Genomic DNA, 22,642 nt, shown 5'->3' on the forward strand with positions numbered 1-22,642 from the left:
CAATTCAACCATCGACTATGTCTGGCTGCCATGTCACACCCCTTGCTGAGCCAGCACAGCAGCAAATTGACCTTTGCTCTCTGCCTCCCTTCATGGGGAGTGATCAGGTTACTGCTCAAGTGGGCCCCAGCTGGTAGCCCAGCCTCAGGATGTACCCAAGGGAATGGGAACTAACCTGGGGGCAGCAGAGGTGTATTTCACTCCAAGAGCCACTGGCCTCTATCAAAGGGTGTTCTATAGAGGAGGAGGTACTGTACCCTACTTCCTCAGGCAGTGGATTGCCTAAGAGTTCGGGAGCAGCTTTCCCAGGGTCTCCAACAGGCTCATCGACTTCTGTACCAGGGACAGGCCTTAGAGGCCACCAGAGATGTTTAGGTTCCCCCCAGGGAGGTCCCTTATTAACATTCCTATCACACCGTCCAGTCTGAGCAGAATTAATCCTCCCTTTCAGAAAGAGAGCTGCCAGACGAGGGGAAGATATCTGACTGTGAGGTTGAGTTCACCAACAAACTGGCATTCCAGTCTGGCTCTTTTTAAGCTCCTTCTTTTAAAGTCCTGCAGTATGGCATGACTATCTAAGGACTCTTCCCGATTGGACTCGCTGTCTGCGGACGATTATCTGTTCACTGAACGGGCCTTGGAACCAGATGCTATTCCCATTCCTTCAATGTTTTTGGATGTGATCCAGTGATAGTGGTCATCTCCTGCAGCTACTTATGAGACCTAGTGGCTTGGAACACATGTTGTGTGGAGTGGACTCTGATCTTCTGGATATAGACCAAGTTCCTGGCACTAACCTCTTCTTCTATTCTTCCCCCAGACGTGGAGGACGCCCTGAAGGCAGAGGACAGAAAGCAGGAGATGGCGCTTTGCAGTACTCATATGGTGGTCTCCTGGGCAATCCAGGCCTCAACTGCTTCTTTTTTTGACCAGGACTTCACTGAGGTGGCTGTGATAATTGCAGGCCCACCTGCCAGTTGAGGACTGCGTGTCAATCAGAATCTTTGTAAGATCATTGCTGCGGTGGAATATACTGTGGACGCTTCTCTTGACATGGCCAGATTCTTGGCCAGCGCAATGACATCAGCGGTGACAAGTCACAGGATGGTTTGGCTCTGCCATTAGAAAATGAAAAACCAAGTGGAAACTGGCTGTAGCCCCTTTTCAGGGGGAGGCTTTGCTTGGAGTGTATCTTGAGCTCTTTCTTATCGAGACAAGGGACAAGAGGAAGGGCTTGCTATCTTTAAGTAGATGCCCCAATTTCAGGTCTATGCCCTATTATAGGCGGTCCTCCTTTAGGGCAGGGGAGGCTGGGATCAGCAGAGGCCCCTCTCCTTTCGATCTGTGTTTCAGGGTGACCACTCCAGTTTCTCCAGGAGAGGCAAACAACAATTTCCAGGAAAGAGTGTCTTCAGAAGCAACTCTCGGTCTTTCCATTGCAGGAAATAATAACAGCACACTTCGCCCTCATTGGAGGTTGCCTTGGGGTTTTTTTGGACAATTGGAAAGACACTACACTGGATGCCTGAGTCCAGGAGACCATCTCTCATGATCTCTCCCTGGAATTTCTTTCTGCCCTTCTCCCTGAGATTTTCCTCCATTGTCCCATTTCCGGGAACCCCACTTGGACACTCATGGAATTGGCTACCCAGCATTTGTTGGATATTCAGGCCATTCAGCCGGTTCTGCCAGATCAGCGGTGGATGGGGTTCTATTCATTGCTATTCCTATACCCAAACCTCGGGGAGATGGAGAGTGATTCTGAATCTCAGAGGCCTCAACAGGTATCTGGTTTACTAAAGGATTAAAATGCACTTCTTCCGCTCCATCCTGGCGGGAAGTACCCCTAGCCTTGGTAGACCTTTAAGAGGCCTTTCTCCACGTTCCAATCCATCCAGCCATAGGCAATTCCTGAAGTTCTGCTATAATTGCCAGCATTTCTGACAAACTTAATGGGAGGTTCCAAACCTCAAGTGGGATTTTGGCTTCTCTTTTGTATTTCCGAGACTGTTTTGAGTTTGCCGTATTTTAATGTGTTTGTTATCTACTTGGTCTCAAACCAATTTGCTATTATAATCCAGCTGTGAGACATCTGACACCTGAAACAGAACTGATGGAGGGAAAGACAAAATAAAGCTCTCTCTAAACACAGAATTGTGGCTTTCTGGAGAACTGTGAAGACCTGAATCTTCTCCCAAACCTTGGATTAGGATGCAAGTTGAACTGTGAGGATGTTTGGTTGCATTCATGTCTACCGCCTGCATTACTGCTGCCTCCTCCTGCAGCTGCCTAAAGCAGCGTTTCCCAACCTTGGCAACTTGAAGATATTTGGACTTCAACTCCCAGAATTTCCCAGCCAGCAAATGCTGGCTGGGGAATTCTGGGAGTTGAAGTCCAGATATCTTCAAGTTGCCAAGGTAGGGAAACACTGGCCTAAAGGATATGAAGAATCACCATCTGAAGAAGAGGCTGCTGCAGTCCCGCTGACAGGCTCGCTCTGGCCGCTGTGCTGCCTGCCATCAAAAGGCGAGGCACTAGAGACCACCAAAGAACGGCTTGCTGGAGCTGCGAATGCCGGTTAAGCAATGGCTGCATGTCCTGGTGACTCTTCTTGAGGATTTTTTTGAGCATTGATCCCAGTGCCAAGGACTCTGAAGAGCTGCTGTATCTGCTGCCCATCCCTGTGCAGCTGAATGGTGCCAAGACGTGTACCACAGTCCTGGACTCTCTAACCAACATCAAGAGGATTCGCTGGACAACATAAAGCGGCAACCAAAACTTCAGCAGCAGCCAAAAAGTTCAAACTGCTCCTGGTCATCGATGGACTGCTTCCTCAAGCGAAGGTGGCTTCAATTCATTGGGGGGGGGGGGAGTTGCTGGCTGACATCGGCACCATCTTTGCTTGGGGGGTTGTTGTCGGTTTCTATACCACCAGCTCCCCCGAGCCAACTATGTTGCGGAGAATTGTGGGACCAACATCATTGTGGGGGAGAATGAACAGCTACAGAAAATCTTGATGGTGAAGAAAACCTTCCCCTCCAGAAACGACAAACCCATGCTGGTTTGGGGGGCTAGTACATATGCCTTCCCTGCATTTCCCTGCATTAACTATCTGCTGTGCTCGATATTTATATTTTTTTGTCTGGAGGCTGCCTTCAGCAGGATGGTTCTGCAGTGGGTCCATGACCATGCGGGGGCTCAGGAACATTTGGACTCCCACCTGTAGGGCATGCCAAGCTTTGGTATGTCCCATTCTGGCCTCTCCGGAGGATGACATGAAGAAGTGGCTTTAGTCTTACTTGGTACGCCCATTCTCATGGCTATCCGAAGGAGAGGCCAACACCTCAACACCACCACCTTGTGGGTTTTTTGGTTTTTGTTTGCCTTTGGGGTTTTATGTCCCTGACCACAGCCTGGGTTTTCCATAGGACTCGATTAGATCGCACCAGACTTTGTGATCAAGGGTGGTCGGCACAGCTTCTAGAATACTTTGGATATCGTGTCAGCTTCATTTTGAACTGGACCATTGACAGGAAGTGGTCCTAAATGTTACAACTCAGTCATAGAGCTACCCATTCTGGCCTCTCCTTCAGAATACCAAATAATGAGATCAGCTAAGTTACTATTTGCTGACCAAGTTGTAGGATTAATATAATTTTAAAAATCAAAAAGATTTATCAGGAAGTTATTGTAAAACAGTTAAATTTGATCATTTTTAAATTGGAAATGAGTAGATATTAAGTACTGTGCTAAGCTATCAGTATATGGTAAATTATACTTATTTGACCCCCCCCCCCCAAAAAAAATACTTTATATCCTGTGTACTATTCCAAGTAAGGCCCTATTCAATATTGGACTATAATTGTTTTGTTGGCTTGTACTATTCCAAAGTTTCACTTGCGAATTTTGTATCCTCAGAAAGAACCTACAAGCTTGTTAAAATATTAATATACGGAGAATTGTATATTTTTTGAACTTTTCATCTCTATGAGAGAGAATGTTGGGTCCAAAGTCACCCAGCTGTCTTCAGTGCTCTCCTATTCTTTCACTACCACTTTAACACTACTCTGGGTTTACTTAATTTTACTTACGGTAAAAGTTTTAATTTAATCTTAAAGTCATCTCATACCTTGATAGTGACTCTAACTCACATGTGACATTCAAATATACTTCTTTCCCACATCAGCTTAATTCTACCTTGTTTGTTTAGTAATTGCTGCTGTGCTGTCTCTTTCTGGCCTGCTTCTCGTAAATAACATTTCCCCCACTGTTCTGGTTTTTGAATTAATCTTTAATGCCATTTAGTTAAATTATAAATTGTACCTTTATCTTAATGCAAATGAAACATGATATATATTGTCAAAAGGTGTTGGGATTATGTGCTATATATTCTGGTATATGCTCTACATCACAATTCAATTTAATTTGAATTAATCACAAAAGTTGAATTCTATTTAGTGCTTACCATAAATATTATTTCTAACTATTTTTGATGCAAACTGTGTGATTATAGGCCTAGTTTTGAATTCTGTATTTACAATCAGTTAATCAGTGTCATCTTTACAATAGGTCCATAATAATATGATCCTGTGATATTTTGCAAGCATATAAGAATTCTATTGATCTTTCAAATCCTTTTATTATATATGCCAAAAACTCACTGACATTACAAAACTGGTAGATGTAGTCTTTCACTTATAACCATTCGTTTTAATGACCATTTGAAGTTCCAAAGGCACAGAAAAAAAGTGACTTAGACTGTTGTTCACACTTACAACCATTGCAACATCCCCAACACATAATCAAAATTTGGATACTTGGTAATTGGATGTATTTATGATGGTTGCTTAGTCAGTCATGTGATCCCCTTTTGCGAATTTCTGATAAGTCTAACTTAACAACTGTAGTGATTGACTTAACAACTATGGCAAGAAATATAATGAAATGGAGAAAAATTCACTTAATAGCTAGCTTGCTTAGCAATGGAAATTTTGGGTCAAAAGTTGACTATCTTTATCTTCTTTTGTTGAATATAAAATATTACCCATTGCAATCTATACAAAATATGTAATAATTATGAGAAATTGAGCACCCTACTTGGTAGGCATTTGTGTGATATAGGTTGAATAGATAATCAAGAAAACTTGATAAATAATCCATGTCAAGTGTTTGTTTCCATTGCACTAAAAATGGATGATCTAGCTATATTTTACCAAATTGCATGAAGTTATGCTTGAACATAAAGGCAACATTCACCTACATTGTAAACTACTACTCTCAGAAAGAAGACCAATAACTTAAGTGTTTTTGTAAAAAGGTAATGCCAAGGAAAAATATATGAATTCTATATTTGCTGGAGTGGCAGAGAGTAGTTAAAAGATGCTAACTTAGGAAATAAACTGATTTTGCATTTGTACTTTAACAGCAAAATAATATCCAATGTTTTAATTAAAATAATTTTAAATAATTTTAAAAAATACTGCATGATACAGTAGTATAGAATATGCAATACTTGGGTTTAACTGGCCATCTACACATATTTGTACAATAAGTCGTTCAATTGAAATATTGCCTAATATTTATATCCAGATATACTCACAAATGTACTGTTAAAAGATTAATGGGTGGACTTTTTGTAACACAGTAACATTTAATTTTTGGTTGTGATGGGGAAATAATTTTAATTGATCAAGTGTCTCCCATTGCCATTAGAAAGCCTTAAACATGATCATGAGAAATGAAAGTAATTTGTATCTGTAGATGTGTACATTTTTCCCAGAATAACTTTACTTTTTCCATAAAATTGATCCATTCTAAGCCTGGAGAGTACATACTATGTTAGAAAAAACTTGTAATTACTGAAATAATTTTTTTCTGTGACAAAGATTTTAAAAATGCAACATTTTGAAAACATTGATTTTACATTTTAATGTAGATTTACCAGAATAGCACAATCATCTATTGTTTATGCTATATACAATATGTATTATCTTTAAGTGGCAATCTAAACACTTTGTTAACATTTTTGAAAAAAAAATGTACATCTTTGACTTCAGTGAGTTTTTGAAGAAATGATGAAGCAGAAATTTTGTGAAACGTACAATTTTAAATTTACTGGTACTATGGATATTTTGATGATTAAAATTACTTAACAGTAATTTAGCAAAAACTTAATTCTGATAGTAAAAAAATGCAGGTACGTAGATATCTATGAATTTTTGTATATTAAAGGTATACTGTTCCTTTTGAAATAAAAGGAATGCCAGTCAGCTAACTCCTTCTTGAAACATGTACAATGGAAATAATTTTTAATGTTTGGCTTGTTGCATGACTAGTTGCAAGATGCTGCTTATCACTCCAAAGGGCAAAAGCAGGTAATTTGTGGGAGCAAATGTGACTTAGATACAGTACAGCTCCAAGGATAATTTGACAAGATATTTTGGTCCAGATCGCAATATTCTTTGTACTCTTTCACTTTTGATATTTTGACACTTGGGTATCAGAATTTTAATGAGGAGTGAACGTATGGAAAACAAGAATTCAATCTTTGTCCTTCTCATTAGAATCAATTTCTCCTGAGGCTCATAACATTTTTAAGCCATTATTGCCAAAATGTTACAATAAGCATTGAGTATTTGATATGTGATTTCCACTTTAAAATAAACAGCCTTGAGTTTTCGTTTAAAGATTAGCAAGTTTTTTAAATAAGAAAGCAACCTCCTTATTAATAAACACCATTAGAGAAGATGGGGGTTGTTGGTTGCCATTGTTTTGAATAAACAGTTGTTTTCATATACAAATGTAAATGAAATGTTCCTAAATGTTTTATGCTTTGTAGAACAAGTACAAAATAAATTCTATGAACCTCATCAATTAAAGTACCTTTAATGATGCCACAATCGTTATTTACTAGAGTTATATGTGGTTAAAAAGGTGAGCTGGAACTGAGGTTCTATGAATGCTGGATGCGTGCTTCAATTTCACATGGATGCTTTTGTTCTTAGCATTTGCTTCTAAATTCTTAAGCATTTCATTGCTTTGAAGATATATATGAATGGATGAATGGGTAGGTTGGTCTCTAAGTTTTCTATCTCTGATCACTCTTATATTGCGAAGCATAATGAACATAACATTACAGCCCCAACTTTTTTACTTTACATATTCAATATATACTAGTTATTTCTATTTAAAAACTTTTCTAAAATATTTTTTTTACTCTCAACACAAAATCCAGACATGGTTTCCAGATAAAAACAAAGTTAGGTGAATTCTTCTCTTTAATTAAAACAGTTAATTTGGCCATTACAGTACTATCTCTCATATCCATTGTTTTTTAAATTGTAAATCTGTTTTAGGATACAATATTTGACTGAAAAGTGAAAAAAAACCCACATTCTGGTTCTTTATAACATGAGCATGAAGCTTATAATGCAGTTAATCATAACACATGAATGTAAAATCCTGATAAATATTTGTAGTTTAATGGAAATATATTACACAAAGAGAAAGAACATTCATTAAGTCACAATAATTTATTTTATAATTTACCCATAAAGTACTCTTTCATAAACATCACTCCAATTGCAAGCCACAGAGGTCTCATTTTCAAGAAGCTTTGATAATGAAATGTGTCATCTAGCAATCTAGACATATACATTTCTATCTCACAAAAAATATTTATCACTGAGGACAAGAACATTTTTGAAAATATTCACCCATCTGTAAATTATTTATTAGCATCTGCTACATATACGGTAGCTGAGGTCCTTTTTACCCAATTAGAATTAGATACCTAATTCCAAAAGTCCTTCATGTTACGTGTTGTTAAAGGGTTATTCTGACACACTGCCTAAATAAAGCGCAATATTAATCAGGCAAGGATAGATTAGTTTGGACATATTTAACACGGGAAAAAGGGCAGTGATGGTGCCCATTCTTTACTGAGAATGAATATGGATTTTACAGAACTGTACCTACTAAGCACAAAGACTATTAAAGTTTGACAGTAATACTACAGTTGCATACATATAGATTCCAGACAAGTAGAGGTACAAGTAGAATTTCAGAATATATAAAACTAATCTATATATCTCATCCAAAATTCAATCTATATTCTCTGCTTTCTCCAGAGCTATAAAAAAGGCAGAGGTCTTCTCTGCATTTGACTGCATAAAGATTCCTGTGCTGGGGCTAACCAGAAGTTCAAGCTCCAATGTAAAAGGAAGCAAATAATGAGGAGATATATTGAAGAGAAGAATTAAGCAGAGTTCAGCTTCTCCCTTGCCAATGACTGTTTATCTGCGCCCAGTGTCATATTTCTAGCACTCCATTTGCTAATTTTGTGTTGTCCAAATCTCTTTTCATTTTCTTCTGTTTGATATACCAACTTGCCAATGCTCAATTTCTTGAGAGAGGCACCATGCACAGACAATATAGCTATAAAGTTTAGTACAGAGTTACAGAAATGGCAAACAATGAGAAAATAATGGACGGCAAATAATTATTGTGCCAAGTGCTCAGAGGTATGCCAAAATCATCGTGGGAGTATTGCTATACGTTTGAGATCAGGTGGCATAGCTTTTAGACTTAGTTTCCAGAACTGACTTAATGTGACAAGGTTTATCTATGCGGCTAGGTTTTCTACAGGAACTCCTGGTTGGTTGCAACCTTCATATTTACTAGCCAATATATTTTGGAACAATTCAAAGTTGTGGAAGCATTTTTGTACAGCTAGGTCGGTAAAGTGAAATCTGGGTTTATAAATTAAAAGATTGTCACATTTTATTTTTAAAAAAATCAAGGAAAGCCATATGAATGTACTGAGCTTCTCTCTCTTTGGATCTGGCATTGGTGCACTAATGGAAGGAGTTTACCCTCCCTGTGAAGTTGCTGAGTATCTGTAGCACCTCCAACAAAGTTTCCATTGATAAATATTCTGGGAACCTGTTGAATATAAAGAAATGAATGTTATAAGTACATTGTTCAAACATGGATGAAATACACTATGAATCACGGGAGATACCCCTTTACAAAAATTGAAGGAATTAGACTGTAAAAAAAAAGACATGCAAGAAGAGAGAAATAAGGCTTTCTTTCAATGTCCAAGGGCAGTATCTTATACAATACAATCTAATTCTGGCATTGAACATTCTTTTTTTAAAAAAATAATCCAGATTCCCTTTGAAATTCAAGCGAAATACCAAATAGAGATAACTCCCCCCCCCCCGATTTAGCACTTTAATTTTTATTTAAGATAGTATTCAACAATGATCTAAAATTGGAAGGTTAAATTCACAAGGTTGATTCAAATTGTCTAATTCTGACTGAGAGCTATAATCCAAACAAATAAGATAAACAAAGACATATATAAGGAAAAAAATATTCATTCTGAAAACAATGACAATAACAACGCCTTACTAGTTTTTACAAGGCTAGAGGGTGTAGTCTTAAAGAAAAAACAACAACTGCTAAAACATCAAAATGACTCATAAAGAAATCCTGTTTAAATGAAAATTACTAAATACATATTGATTTTAATATACGGTATAAACAGGACCAAAACAAATTTTACTCTATTAAACAAAATAATAAATTCAGGAAATATATTTATTTCTCAGTGTGTGTGTGTATACATTCATACATACATACTTATATACAGTATTTACTGAAGATACACACACACGTGTGTGTGTCTATGTGTGTATGTGTGTTCAGTAAATACTGTATATTTATTTCTCAGGATTCCCAGTCATACAATATCTTCAAAGCTAGAAGTAAAACATAAAGTTATATGCTCTTATTGTCACATCCAAGCAATTTGTTCAAAGCAATAGCTATTGCAAGAGTGCATAAATGTATGGATTGCATATTAATTTTTTTCAAAGAAAATCTAAATTACAGTAGTAGCTATTACATTATGAACCACTTTGAATGACATGGTAAGGGGGCGGGGAGTACTCACTGTCCGGCTGCCTGTCATTTGATAAAGGATATCCTGAAACTGATTTCCATTTTCATATCTATCCAGTTCTATGGCTTTATAATTGACATTCATTTCTTGAAATAGTCTCTTCGCCATGTTGCAGTAGGAACAAGTGGTTTTTGAGAAGATCACCACACAATTATCTGATATAGCATCCTATGGGTTGAAATAAAAATTAACATGAGAAATATGCATAAGGGAAACTGGAAGAATTAGTGGCTAGATTCAAAGTCAATTGGAAATCCAAATCAACTTCAGTGTTTAAGGTTTTATGTGAATCCAGACAATTGTAACTTTTCAACAAACATATTTGGCTTTAAATATGATGTTTGTATAATTGAGAAAAAAGCAACTTATCAAGGAAACATGTTCTACGTACTTGTGTGTTAAAGAAAAATACATAACTAGCCTTCAATATTACACACACAGACAAAAACATCAAATAATTAAAACGTTCCACTTCAGCCTATATAAACAAATGAAACAGCTAGTATGTTTTTATTTAAAAGGGAGGATATGGTCAAAGTACTATTGTATTGCCAACATGGCTTTCCACTTTTCATTCAAAGTTTCATTATTTAGTTTGAATAGGATTGTTAACTCTCCCAATTAAAAATGTTAGAATCTATTGTATGCTACTTCCCAGAAGTTTGAGTTCAAAGACTTTCTGATGCAAATTAAAAGAAACTTAGATAGATTGAATTATTTGACTAAGACACACTATACTACACAGTATTGTTTAAAAAATATTGGTACAGAATGGATGGCTGTTTTATGGAGGATTTGAGAGCCATATGCGGCTCTCAAGTCCTCTGGGCTGCCCTGGGGTGGTGTGGGAAGTTAATTATGACTAAAAAAACCTGACAGTACAATTTCCTGCCATTTTGAAACAAGAAAGAGTGAAAAACTGAAAAACCAACAGCTGGAACAATTTTGAGGGGGACTTCTTAGCTATAATAATGTGTTTGACTTTTGAAACATGACTCAATTACATTTTATACTTTAGAAAAAATGAAGTCCCTGTCCCACAAGAAGCAGCATTTAGACCAACCACATCTACTCACTTGTATTTGGTTTGCTATAGCAGTATTAGGTATCACTGTAGCACCAGATGCATTGTTCCCCATTCTAAAGAGAGAGAAAAAGGTATTGCAATGAAAATTATAGGCTGCTTATAATACAATCCTGTATTTAAGGAGCAGCCTTAGAACCAGTTACAGTGTAAATTTCATAAAAGCAACCAAAAAGATAAAAAGTGATAGTGTGAGGCATACAGATAGATTTATAAGAATCACTGAAAAAGGTTTTAATTTCATTACTGGAATTACAATAGATATAAATGATTGATTATATACAAATGGCTGACTGATATAATCTTTAAAAACTATACCACCATAAAGCTTTACAAAGAAAATAGCACAAATACCAGGAATTTTAGTTAAAATAATAGATATAATAAATTATAATAAATTGCAATACATTTTATTTATAAAACTAAAAGCCTATTCTGATTTAAAAATTCCTATAAGGCTTAAATACTACATCATGTGAAAAGATACACAATTTTGGATAAGATACAAATTCACATAAACACCATAATCTAAAAACTGTTTCCCAGTTGAATTATCTAATGTATTTACTTTTAAGATATAACATACAGTCTTTCTACCATAGAGGTAATCAAATATCCTATCTAGTTAGAAATAGTATCTTTGTACCATATAAAAATCGGTATACTCAGAAGTTATAGTTTAGTAAAATTCATTAAGAATATTGAAGGTTATTTTTTTAAATCCAGTTTTTAAAAGTTAATGTATATTTATTTATTTATTCAATTTTTATGCAGCCCTTCTCCTTAGACTCAGGGCGGCTTACAGCATGTTAGCAATAGCACTTTTTAAAAATCTGGGTCCTCATTTTACCCACCTCATTTATTTTTTAAAAATATCTGAACTATACATTAACAAAGGGAAAAACAAACTTCACTGCTTCTAAAATTGTCCTCATTTTTCATATAGGTAGCCCTTGACCTATGACCAAAATTGAGACCAAAATTTCTGTTGCTCAGCAAGACAGTTGTTAAGTGGGTTTTGCCCCATTTTACAACTTTCCTTGCAACATTTGTTAAGTGAATCACTTCAGTTGTTAAAGTAGCAAGACAGTTGTTAAGTAAATCTGGCTTTGCTTTTCATGAGGTCACGGAAAGTGATCACATAATTTTGGGACCCTGCATTCATGATAAATACATTCCAGTTGCCAAGCGTCCAAATTTTGATCAAGTGACAATGCAAACGGTTTGGATTATTTTTTGATTCCATTAAAACTTCAAACCACCACTAAGTGAATGATTTTAAGTTGAGGACTACCAATATTGTGATTAAAAACCAAGCCTTCTGCAGAACTAAAGAAATATCAATTAAATTAGATTTACAGTAAAGTACACAGTAGACAGCCTAAAAAATGTTAACACACCAAAAGTTGAATACCAAAAATACCAAAAGTTGATAAAAAGAGGCATGCTAGACCCCTCCAAATTACTAATAATTGTTAACTCATAAATTCAAATAAAATATACCGTAGATCATAAAATTCCAGAGGGAAACCCCCCCCCCCATTACCAAATAGAGTCTGAAAAGCACACTTCCAGAGCAGCAGCCCTATCTTGGGACTTAAACATAAAAGTGTGAACCCCAGAAAACTAAGCATAGGATCACATCTTCCGCAGCCAGGATGTTCTGTAAGTTAACATAAATTCCCACTCTCAAAAGCACCTTCGTTGGAAGGATTTCAATATAGGATGATCCAAAAACCCCATCGTTAACCAGTTCTTGTGGATGGCGAACAGTTGCATATCAGTGGTTGAGCAACTGCACTGAATGCCCAAGATTTTTGTTTTCTGTTGCAGGACAGGAAGTACCCCAGAGCTTCAAAGCTAAATTCCTTGCCGAATGCATTCACTTGCATACAGCCCATTTATTTATTCATGAATAAGCACCCATAAAATGACAGCGCTAACTGGTCACTAAGAACAAACCTTCCAGGGTAACCCAAGGGGAATATTACAGAAATAGATACAGCTTAAATCTCTTACAAATTAAAACTACCTTCACTCGCAAAATAGAACAAAGTAGAATTTACAGCGTCTCCACAAGTCAAACCCCTGGAATCAAGCCAAAGCCGCCTTTCGTTTCTAGCACATCCTACCCGCGTTTGAGCACCCAAAGCCTCTGCAACACCCTCAAAGCCATCAGCCAAATGAGAAGAGCCGCCCCCCGAGGCTCCGCCTCCGGAAGACAGGTCTCCTTCACTTCCAAGGGCCCTCAACAACCCGGGGCCGACTACTCCATTGCCTGTTGGTTTTCTTCTTCCTTTGGAACGCAAACTTCCCTCCCCTTCCCAGCGTTGCGACAGGCTCTTCCTCGCGTCAATCACGTTGGGTCTGGCGGTGAGCGGTTGAAGGGAACCAGAAGGGGAGGCGGGTCGCAGAGCTGAAAGAGACAGCTCTCTCGTTTCTCGGTGTTTCCTATTCAGTCGTGGGCGGGGTCCAGGAGTGGTTTTTCCCACCACCACCATCGGAGCGCAGGCACAGACGTAGGCGGACTTGGTCGGGTCCTTCCGACTATTCTTCCTTCTGCGCGTGCGATATCGGCGGCGACCAGGGTGGTTGGTCTTGTCGTTCGGTGGCTTAGTCGGACGGGTCGGTTCGCTTTTTTGCCTGACAGTCGCGGCGAGGCGGCTGTCGGGGCGCAAGGAGCGAGAGGAGGCGAAGGAGGAGCGGCACCAGGAGGCGGAGCGAGGGAAGTCCCTGGAGCGGGCGGGTCTCTCCAGGGTCTCGAGGCTAGAGAGCGAAGCAGGCTGAGGCGATGGCGGACGTCCTGAGCGTGCTGCGCCAGTACAACACGCAGAAGAAGGAGATCGTGGTGAAAGGCGACGAAGTGATCTTCGGCGAGTTCTCCTGGCCCAAGAACGTCAAGACCAACTATGTCATTTGGGGGTAAGTCCGCCAAAAACCTTCGCCCGGCGCGCGCGCGCGCCTGTGTTTGTGAGGAGGCTTCGAATGGATGCTGAGGGGGGACCGAGCAGCGATGTCCTCCTGCAGGAACCGACCGAAGAAGCTTTTTATCCTGCTTAGCCGATGCTTCCTCCCCCTTGAGGGGACGAGCGAGCTGCTCCCAAGCCGTCCGGGGGCGCCGAGCGGGTTGGTTTGCCCAGCTGTGATTAACGCTGTGTAGCCTCTGGTCTCAGGACATCGGGGGGTTGTGTTTGGGGGCAATAGCTTGAGGGATGCCTCTGACTTCTTTTTTGTGCCTTTGTGGTGGTCTCATTCTGAAGGCGAACGGGGCCGCACCTGCTTGTTTATCTCCAGGTTAACTCGGAAGTAGTTCCTCCGAATCGGGATTGTTGAGTTGCAACAACCTTCGTGCATGGTGCTTGGAAGACACGTGTGGGAGGGGGGGACTTTATAAAGCCTGGTTAAAAGACAGTGTGATTTGCTTGGTGGGGTTAAGATGTCAGAGCCTTAGGATGGAAATAGTCTTTTGGGTAGGGTCCATGAGAGCAGATAAAAAAGTTAGCATCCTGCGTTGTGGGGTTCAATTTGGAAGTAAAATCTAGTGGACTTGGGACAGAAGTTTGCATATTCTTGATTATCTGGGAGTTTTGTGTCCCTAGCACAATGCAAAGATGCAAGAGTTCAGAGCTTGAAAGAACATGTTGCATGCCATAGTGGGTAAATTGGGTTCTTGTAGGTTTCTTTTTGTGTGATTGTGTAGAGTAAGGGCTATCCTTTCCTTACCACCCCCTTGAAAATATTGATGAGAATCTGGGGGGAAAACAACAGCAACTAATGTCTGTTTCTTTTTAAGCCCCCATTACTTTTATGGAACCTTTGAAAGAGAAGACCATATGGTGGAATACAAACCACCTTTTTATTTATTTTTTGTTGATACAACTTTAAAGAAGTGATCTGGATAAGAAACAGTTGGGATGATCTGAATGTTACATTCGTTTTATAAGGATTGTGTCATTAAGAACTTCATGTGATACAGTTTGTAAAAGGAAACATCACTTTGGTTTAATACAACTTTTCTGCTGGCTATTATTGGAAAGGTAATTTACCAGTTGTTGTGGTTAGCTCTGGCCCAGCTCCTGCCCCAAGGACTGTGGATGTGGGGGAGACATCCACATGCTGCTGGCCTGTTTTGCCCCCAGTGGAATCTGATGATGAAGGCTGCTCTGACCAAGAAGACATGAGTGACAGGGAGGAGGAGAGTGTGGCAGACAGCTCAGAAGGAGATCAATTATCTAGCTCCTCCTTGGATTCAGAACAAGAGTTAATGATACAGCCACGCATGCGGAGCGATGCATAGTCAACAACAACTGAGAGATTATTATCAAAGAAAATGAGGCCACCTGTGGTTGGGTGGGGCTGTACTGAGTCTAAGGAGAAGGGCGGCATAAAAATTGAATAAATAAATAAATAAATTAGTGAGGCTGCTATAAATAGCAGCCTGTGGGTTTGGCCATTGTGGAGGATTATCTGATCCTTGTGTTTCGTGACTGCTTTACTGACTTTGACCTTTTGTGTGCTGATCCCCTCCCCCCCCCTTTGAAACTAAACCAGAGCAAAGTGTGTGTCACTTTGTGAAAGAAGAAGGACTGTGAATTGCCTCACAGTTGCAAGCTAAGTATCACAGAACTGATAAGGGACTTGTACAAATTACCAGTTTGTTTGGAGACAAGTGCTCCAAAAGAGGGCTTAGGTTAAGGGAATTTTCATTATAAAGAACATTGTTTTGAATTTTCAAACGTGTGTGTCTGAAATTTGTAACTGTGAATTTTTGGGAGAAGTCTACCAGAGAGACCGACAGAACACCAGTGAACTTGACATTACTCTTCATTTTCATAATTTGAACATTAGTGACAATTTGTAAAGGTTTGCTAGATTCAGTTAAAGCTTATTTGTCTCTTTTGCTGATAGTCAGCCAGGACTCTGAGATCCTGCAATAGAGTATAAGTACTGTATTAGGGGTTTTTTTTCTTTTTAGAATATTTAACAACATTTTTCATTTATGTATCTCAGCAGGATTCTAATTTCTGGAAATTTCCATCTTTTTTAAAAAAAATCTAGTACTTCTAAAATAGGTGATATTTTAGAACATATTACATATTTTTTCTTAAAAGGACCAGTTGTATATTTGAGTGCTTTACAAATTTACAGGCATCTGTTTCATGATTTCTTTGCTTTCAGTAAGCTCTGGGAATTTAATATCTTGCCTCTATTATACCTACAATTTCTTTTGTGATTTAATGTTGAAAGTAGAACATTATAAATAACTAATTATACAATTATGAATCCCAAAGTTGAAAAAGCTTAAAAATACACATCCAACTCTTTAAATCTAAAGGAGTTATACAAAGGTATTCAGAAAGAGTCAGGAACCTTCAAACAGGATTTTTTCAAGAATTGAAAAATTAAATTAAAACTTTATAAATAATTCAGTTTATATAGGATGATCTAGGCATCTCCATATTAGTATACATGTTTGTGATTTACATGATTGCAGGGAGCTCCTGGTCTATAATGTGTGTATCTCATACAGGCATTGTCTCCCCTCCCCCCTATACTGTATTCTCTTCCCTTTATGAATTTATCTTTGTGACCTATTATATTTTTCACAGCATTGGTTGAACTGTGTTCCTGGACTTGATAACTAGATTTTATGTTATTTAGATCATGAATTCTGTCAATAAGCATGATGTTTAGTTTCTCTGACATAACTACTTATCCTGAGTTAGAAGCCATACTATAAAAGCAATAGCTAAGGAAACTGTCAAAAAAATTAATTTAGTCCTTTAAATTTAAAACAATAACATGTTTTTATATAATGAGTATCTTTATAGAAATATAGTCAGTGAATAATCACCCTTTTTGTGTTAAAAATAACTTTTGTGGTGTCTATGAGCTTTATGTTGCTGAGATCTCAGGGTACCAATTTATACATATATATGAAAAATTACATCAGCTTACTTGTAATTGATTGATTCTCCTTTAATAAATCCCTGTACTGTATCTGACACTCACAATTTTTTTTCTTGGACAGTTCATAGAAAAACTGTTTTTATAGTTCTTTTGTTCAAACTTGCTTTTCACTGTCATTTTTGTTTTAGATAACTAGATATAAAGTCTTATTATCATTATTATTATTATTATTATTATGTTGTGTTTAGGAGATTTACATGTAAGTCTTGACTTTGCTGTTACCTCCGTAGAAGTTTCATTTGTAATATAGTTACAATAATACTTCCTATATCTCTGGTCTATTGTTAGATTGACAAAAATATGGCTGCTATTCCTTATATAAATAAATTTATTTGTTACTTGTCTTTTCTTTTCTTTTTTAGAAAAATGACACATTAAAAAGAATCTTGCAACAGTTAGTCTAGGATACAAGTTTGAACCTAGGCAGCCTAATGCATTCATGACTGAGCAAGATTTTCGAATTAAAATATCCTCAATGTTTACTCTGGCATTTTATCATTTGGTATCTGCAGCATATTTCAATGCATTTTAAATCCATTGTGTCCTTAATGGAAGTAATAGATGTATTAATTGATGAGCTTTCATAATAAATAAGAGATTTATTATAATTGGACTTGTATTCATTTTATTTTTTATTACAATAATTGATTATATCTTTGTCATATGTGCTGCTTTTCCAGTTGATGAACTTACAAAATAACTCGGAGCTTACAGTGAAAGAAAATAATATTTATTTTTTGCTGTATGTTCTGAAAACTGTAGATTATTTAGATTAAATAAAATATAAGATTAAAAGATTCTTAAAATCTCAGCACTCTCTCTCAAATATTTTTTCTTTTACGTAGTTATCTTAAGTTTGCATTAAAAGACTCACTTTAAATATTTTTTTTCTATTTCTCTGTCAAATAATTTAATAGGAAACTTAAAACATTGATTTTTTTTCTATGTCAGATAATATTAAACTTGAGAACATCCAGTAAAAATATTTTTATTAGAATAAGCACAGCTCATGGGGGACTTTACTTATATGACAGCTTCAAACATTGTTCCAGTTGTGTGTGTGGGTATCCATCTGCAGAAAACAGTTCTGCTGAAACTGCCAGTGAAGAGTAAACTACCCATGGACAATCGGGACAGTCTTTCAAGCTGTAAACCTTCTTAAATATGCAACTATTTTAATGCTTTAAAGAGAAATTCTTTGCTTGTGCTTAATTATTTAGCAGAATTTGAGTCATTTGAAATGAATATAAATTTAGAAGAAATTAAGTTTAGACAATAAAATGTTGGCACAATCAAGTATACATTTAGATTTTGAACCTGTTCATATATTTGCAAATGTAATTATATTATTTTAAAAATTCTGTCTGCATTTTTAAAACAATCAAATGTGAAAATTGAAGAGCATACAAAAATAAAGTTGGATACAGTAGGAGTTATTGATCTAACCCTGAAAGTAACTTTTCAGCAAAACCTGCTCTGTTTTAATTTAATGTAGGCTCAGATGTTTATAGAGTATCTTGCTAATAGTTCTGAGGATAAATAAAACTTTTATAGATTATAGGTTTCCCCCCTTCCTGTAAATAGTTAAGCAGGCATTAATATATGCTAAAGAAAAAGTTTGTTGAATATGTTTCTGTGCTAGTGAAGAGTCTAGATTAGAGTTGGTATGGATGCCAGATAAAATTTGGCTGAAGACTGAAGTGTTCTTAGACCTATTTTTTAATGCAAGTCAAAAAATCTCAAAATAGAATAATTTCAACCATTTTTCTTATTGATGCTATATTCTGAAGAATCTGATACCTATCATAAATCAATTACATTATTTGATTTTTATAACCAGTATTTGTAAACCTACATCACAAGGAGCTGTGGGTTGCTATAGCCCGCGTCTGTGAACCAGTAGCGGCAGTGGGAAACTCCATCCATCCACCTCACACGCTTCTGCCCATGCACGTGTGTGTGACCCAATAGCAATGGGACACACAACCGTTACTGATCACAAATTATATTCTGTCTCTCACTCTCCCTCTCTCCCTAAAATAAAAATGAACATGTTATTTCAAGTCAGTTCAATTTAATAAATTATGAATTGGTGCTTCATGTGAAAAAACCACCATAAATAGCTTATATTTTTAATCTATTGTATTCTTAAAATATTGACATATGGCTGTGACTTGAATATGAGTAAAAAAATTGGTACGCTGGGCTATATCACCTGATTTCTTTTGCAGTGTTTTTCCTCTCTTGGCCTAGGAATACCCCAATGAAAACAGGAAAAATAAGTAAACAAATAAAGAGCTGTGAGTGAAGAACTGATTTAGTAAAGTAAGACTTGATTTTAAATATTATCCAATGTCAGGGGTCGACAAAGTTGTTCAGAATCTAGGAGCCAGCCAAAAAATTTAGGAGCCAGAATTTTTTTTAAGCAAACTTGGTTTTTTGCCGAGTCTCCACCTGACATCGCTTTCACCCCCTCCCCCCCGGCGCAGGCCTGGCTCCGCCAAGCCGGCTCTGCTGTACTCCCGTCGGGATCCGAGGGGAGACCGTTAGTCAGAAACCGAAACAGAGAAGAAGGAAAGGGAGACCGGGCCGGGGACGCGGGTGAGGGGGGGAGGGGGGAGGAGGGGTTACTGGTCGGAAGTCACCGCGCACACGGCCGGAGGAGGAATGAACAAAACCTCACGCCGGGAGGGGAGGGGCTTCCGCTTCTCTCCGAAGGCGGGTGAGCGGCCAAGATCGGAGCGTCTGTGTGCGGTGGGGGGGAGTGAAGGGGTTCGAGTAGGAGGCGGAATGGAGGCAAGGGGGGGAGGGAGAGACGCACGCAAGCGCAGGGGACGCTGGGAAAGCAGCTCGCTCCGAGGTTGATGGGCGGAGCTACGGAAGCCAAGATGTACCATTTCTGGGCGTAAACACAAGGCGGGAAAAATATACTGTATACACATACAGCAGTGTTTCCCAACCTTTTTGGAGCCGCGGCACATTTTTCATATTTTCAAAATCCTGGGGAACATGGGGGGGGGGCGCTAAAAAAAGTTTGGACAAAAAAAATCTCTCTTCCTCCCTTTCGCTCTATTTCTCTCTCCCTCCCTCTTTCTCTCTCTTCCTTCCTTTCTCTCTCCATCCCTCTTTCTTTCTCTCTTCCTTCCTTCCTCTCTTTCTGTCTCCTCCTTCCTCTCTCATCTCTTTCCTTCCTCTCCCTCCCTTTCTCTCTTTCCTTTCTCTCCCTTTCTGTCTATCCTTTCTATCTCTCACCCCTTCTCCCTCTTTCATTCCCTTTCTCTCCCTCCCTTTCTCTCTCATTCCTTTCTCTCCCTCTTTCCTTCCTATCTCTCTTTCTTTTTCTCCCTCCTTCATATCTTCTTTCTCTCCCCCTTCCTCCCTCTTTCCTTTCTCCCCCTCCCTTTCTCTTGCTTTTTCTCTATCCTTTCTACTTCTTACTCTTTCTTTCTCTCCCTCCTTCATTCAATTTTCTCTCCCTCCCTTTCTCTCCCTTTCTCTCTCTTTCCTTTCTCTCCCTCCCTTTCTCTTCCTTTTTCTCTATCCTTTCTACTTCTTACTCTTTCTTTCTCTCCCTCCTTCATTCAATTTTCTCTCCCCCCATTCCTCCCTCTTTCCTTTCTCTCCCTCCCTTTCTCTTCCTTTTTCTCTATCCTTTCTACTTCTTACTCTTTCTTTCTCTCCCTCCTTCATTCAATTTTCTCTCCCGCCTCCCTCCCTCTTTCCTTTCTCCCCCTCTTTCTCTTCCTTTATCTCTATCCTTTCTACTTCTTACTCTTTCTTTCTCTCCCTCCTGCATTCAATTTTCTCTCCCCCCCTTCCTCCCTCTTTCCTTTCTCCCCCTCCCTTTCTCTTCCTTTTTCTCTATCCTTTCTGCTTCTTACTCTTTCTTTCTCTCCCTCCTTCATTCAATTTTCTCTCCCTCCCTTACTCTCTCTTTCCTTTCTCTCCCTCCCTTGTTCTCCCCTGGGGCTGCCTGTGCCTGCCCTGCACCACCCAACACGGACGGACAGCCCCCGGTCGTCGGTTCGTCGCCCCCCACCCCCCCACGGAGGGAGATCAGGCTGGCGAGGGCGGTAGAACTACGTCACCAGCCCCTGGAGGGAGATCGGGCTGGCGGGGGCGGCGAATCCACCTCCCCAGCCGCGCGGAGGGAAATCCGGTAGGCGGGCGGGTGGCCGCGGCTCCCTGCGCGCCCCTGGAAAAGCGTACAGGGAACGGTGCCCGGGGCCGCTTTAGCCGCCCCTCGCTCCCCCCGCCATCTCCCCGCGACTGCCTGTGCCGCTGCAGCCGCGGGCCCCCCCCCGCTCCCACCGCCAGTGCCCTCCCGCCGGGCCCCCAAAGGACACTTGCCGATGACGACAGGGAACCTTCAGCTGGGCGGGCGCTGCCGTGCCGGTGCCTCCGACCTCCCGGTTCCTGCTCGATGCCGCGGTTTCTGGCGCTCTCCTGCTGGGCTCCAAAGAAGGAAGGCGGGAAAAAGGCGCGAAGAATGGAGCTCTCCTTCCTGCCTGCCTTCTTTGGGACCCAGCAGGAGAGCGCCAGAAACCGCGGCATCGGGCAGGAGCGGAGAAGTCAGAGGCACCGCAGCGCCCTGCCCAGGCGGCACACCGGTTGGGAAACGCTGACATACAGTACAGCAGGCAACATTTTCTAGGCGCCAGACAACATTTTCTAGGCGCCACTGGCGACCAGGCGCCTGGGTTTGTCGAACCTTGATCCAATGTAATATGCCTTTTAATTCCATCTTGTGTAATATGTGTCTTATTTGGAAAATATATAGTAAATGAGTAAAGAACACATGGTAGTAAGTTTTGTGCTGTTTCCTAAATTCTCTCAGTAACCAAGTGCTGCATGATCATTATGAAATTCAGACTGGACACACAATCTAATGCTCCAGATTTCCCTTGAAATTAATTAATTCATCTACCGGTGGAGATAAAAGATATGGGATTTTTAAAAATGATTTTAATAATCTAAATGGAGTTTTTAAAATGCTATTTAAATTTAATAGGATTTTCACATTTTCTTAATGTTTCAAGAACGAACTTAGAAAAATACCTTCTTGTTCATTTTTTAAATTTACTTATTGAATAAGGACTCACAGTAATTAAGAATCTTAACACAGTTTAAAAGCTTAGTTGGTAGTATCAAATCTTTCAGATATCTATAATTGAGCCAGACTATCACCCATGCATGGACAAAATTATAAATTTAATATAACACTAAAAAATCCAAATTCAGCATACCCAAAGCAAAAATATTATTACTTTTTTAATCCTATAAGTGTAACCCCCTCAATAACAACCCCCCCCCCCAATTGAAATGGTATGATTTTTGAAGCTGGTAGAAGATAGATTAGATTGTATCCAAGGGTGGGCTACTGCCTGGACTTGGAGAGAACGCAGGGGGGTAGCGAAAATAGAGCTCGACGCCAGAGCACCCAATTTGCTCTGAAAGATGTTGAAAGAAAATGCAGGGCATCTACAGTGTACTGTAGTAGTAAAAATTTTGGTAGCCCTTCACTGACTCTATCCACAATGAATTGAAATAATTTTCTGCTGTGTCTTAATTTTGAAGTTAACTTTGAAAAAGCCTTATATTCCTTTCTCCTGATGATT

The 22,642-nt window shown here is 39.1% G+C and overlaps 3 protein-coding genes across 4 annotated transcripts in view; 2 read left to right on the top strand and 1 right to left on the bottom strand.

The window, feature by feature from the left end:
- Nucleotides 1–888, top strand: part of RO60 (Ro60, Y RNA binding protein) — a 31,923-nt gene extending 31,035 nt beyond the window's left edge. Inside the window, exon 10 of the mRNA XM_070746333.1 lies at nucleotides 821–888. The gene's annotated coding sequence lies outside the window, so the exon portion shown is untranslated. The remainder of the gene's footprint in view (nucleotides 1–820) is intronic.
- A 6,571-nt stretch (nucleotides 889–7,459) lies between these two features.
- On the bottom strand, nucleotides 7,460–13,316 carry GLRX2 (glutaredoxin 2). 2 transcript variants are annotated; one of them, XM_070746338.1, is made up of 4 exons: nucleotides 13,187–13,316; nucleotides 11,047–11,110; nucleotides 9,962–10,138; nucleotides 7,460–8,943 (listed from the first exon to the last, which is right to left on the bottom strand). In XM_070746338.1, the coding sequence occupies exons 1-4, from the start codon at nucleotides 13,228–13,230 to the stop codon at nucleotides 8,797–8,799; spliced, it is 432 nt and encodes a 143-aa protein (XP_070602439.1). In that variant the 5' UTR covers nucleotides 13,231–13,316; the 3' UTR covers nucleotides 7,460–8,796. The 2 variants fall into 2 exon arrangements, with proteins under 2 accessions (XP_070602439.1, XP_070602440.1); XM_070746339.1 differs by having other exon boundaries at nucleotides 13,087–13,291.
- The window catches only part of CDC73 (cell division cycle 73), a 132,712-nt gene continuing 123,334 nt past the window's right edge, over nucleotides 13,265–22,642 (top strand). Inside the window, exon 1 of the mRNA XM_070746337.1 lies at nucleotides 13,265–13,976. Coding sequence (XP_070602438.1) covers nucleotides 13,846–13,976 — 131 coding nt within the window. The 5' untranslated portion in view covers nucleotides 13,265–13,845. The remainder of the gene's footprint in view (nucleotides 13,977–22,642) is intronic.

This window comes from Erythrolamprus reginae, chromosome 3 (assembly GCF_031021105.1).
Source record: "Erythrolamprus reginae isolate rEryReg1 chromosome 3, rEryReg1.hap1, whole genome shotgun sequence".
NCBI lineage: Eukaryota > Metazoa > Chordata > Lepidosauria > Squamata > Dipsadidae > Erythrolamprus > Erythrolamprus reginae.

What these genes read in the sequence shown, in the direction of transcription:
- GLRX2 (XM_070746338.1), bottom strand. Translation starts at nt 13,230, where the DNA reads ATGGCTTTGAGGGTGTTGCAGAGGCTTTGGGTGCTCAAACGCGG. An exon ending in CTTTGGGTGCTCAAACGCGG is followed by an intron (nt 11,111 to 13,186) that starts GTAGGATGTGCT and finishes CTCTCTCTTTAG; the next exon opens with AATGGGGAACAATGCATCTG. An exon ending in CTATAGCAAACCAAATACAA is followed by an intron (nt 10,139 to 11,046) that starts GTGAGTAGATGT and finishes TTCAACCCATAG; the next exon opens with GATGCTATATCAGATAATTG.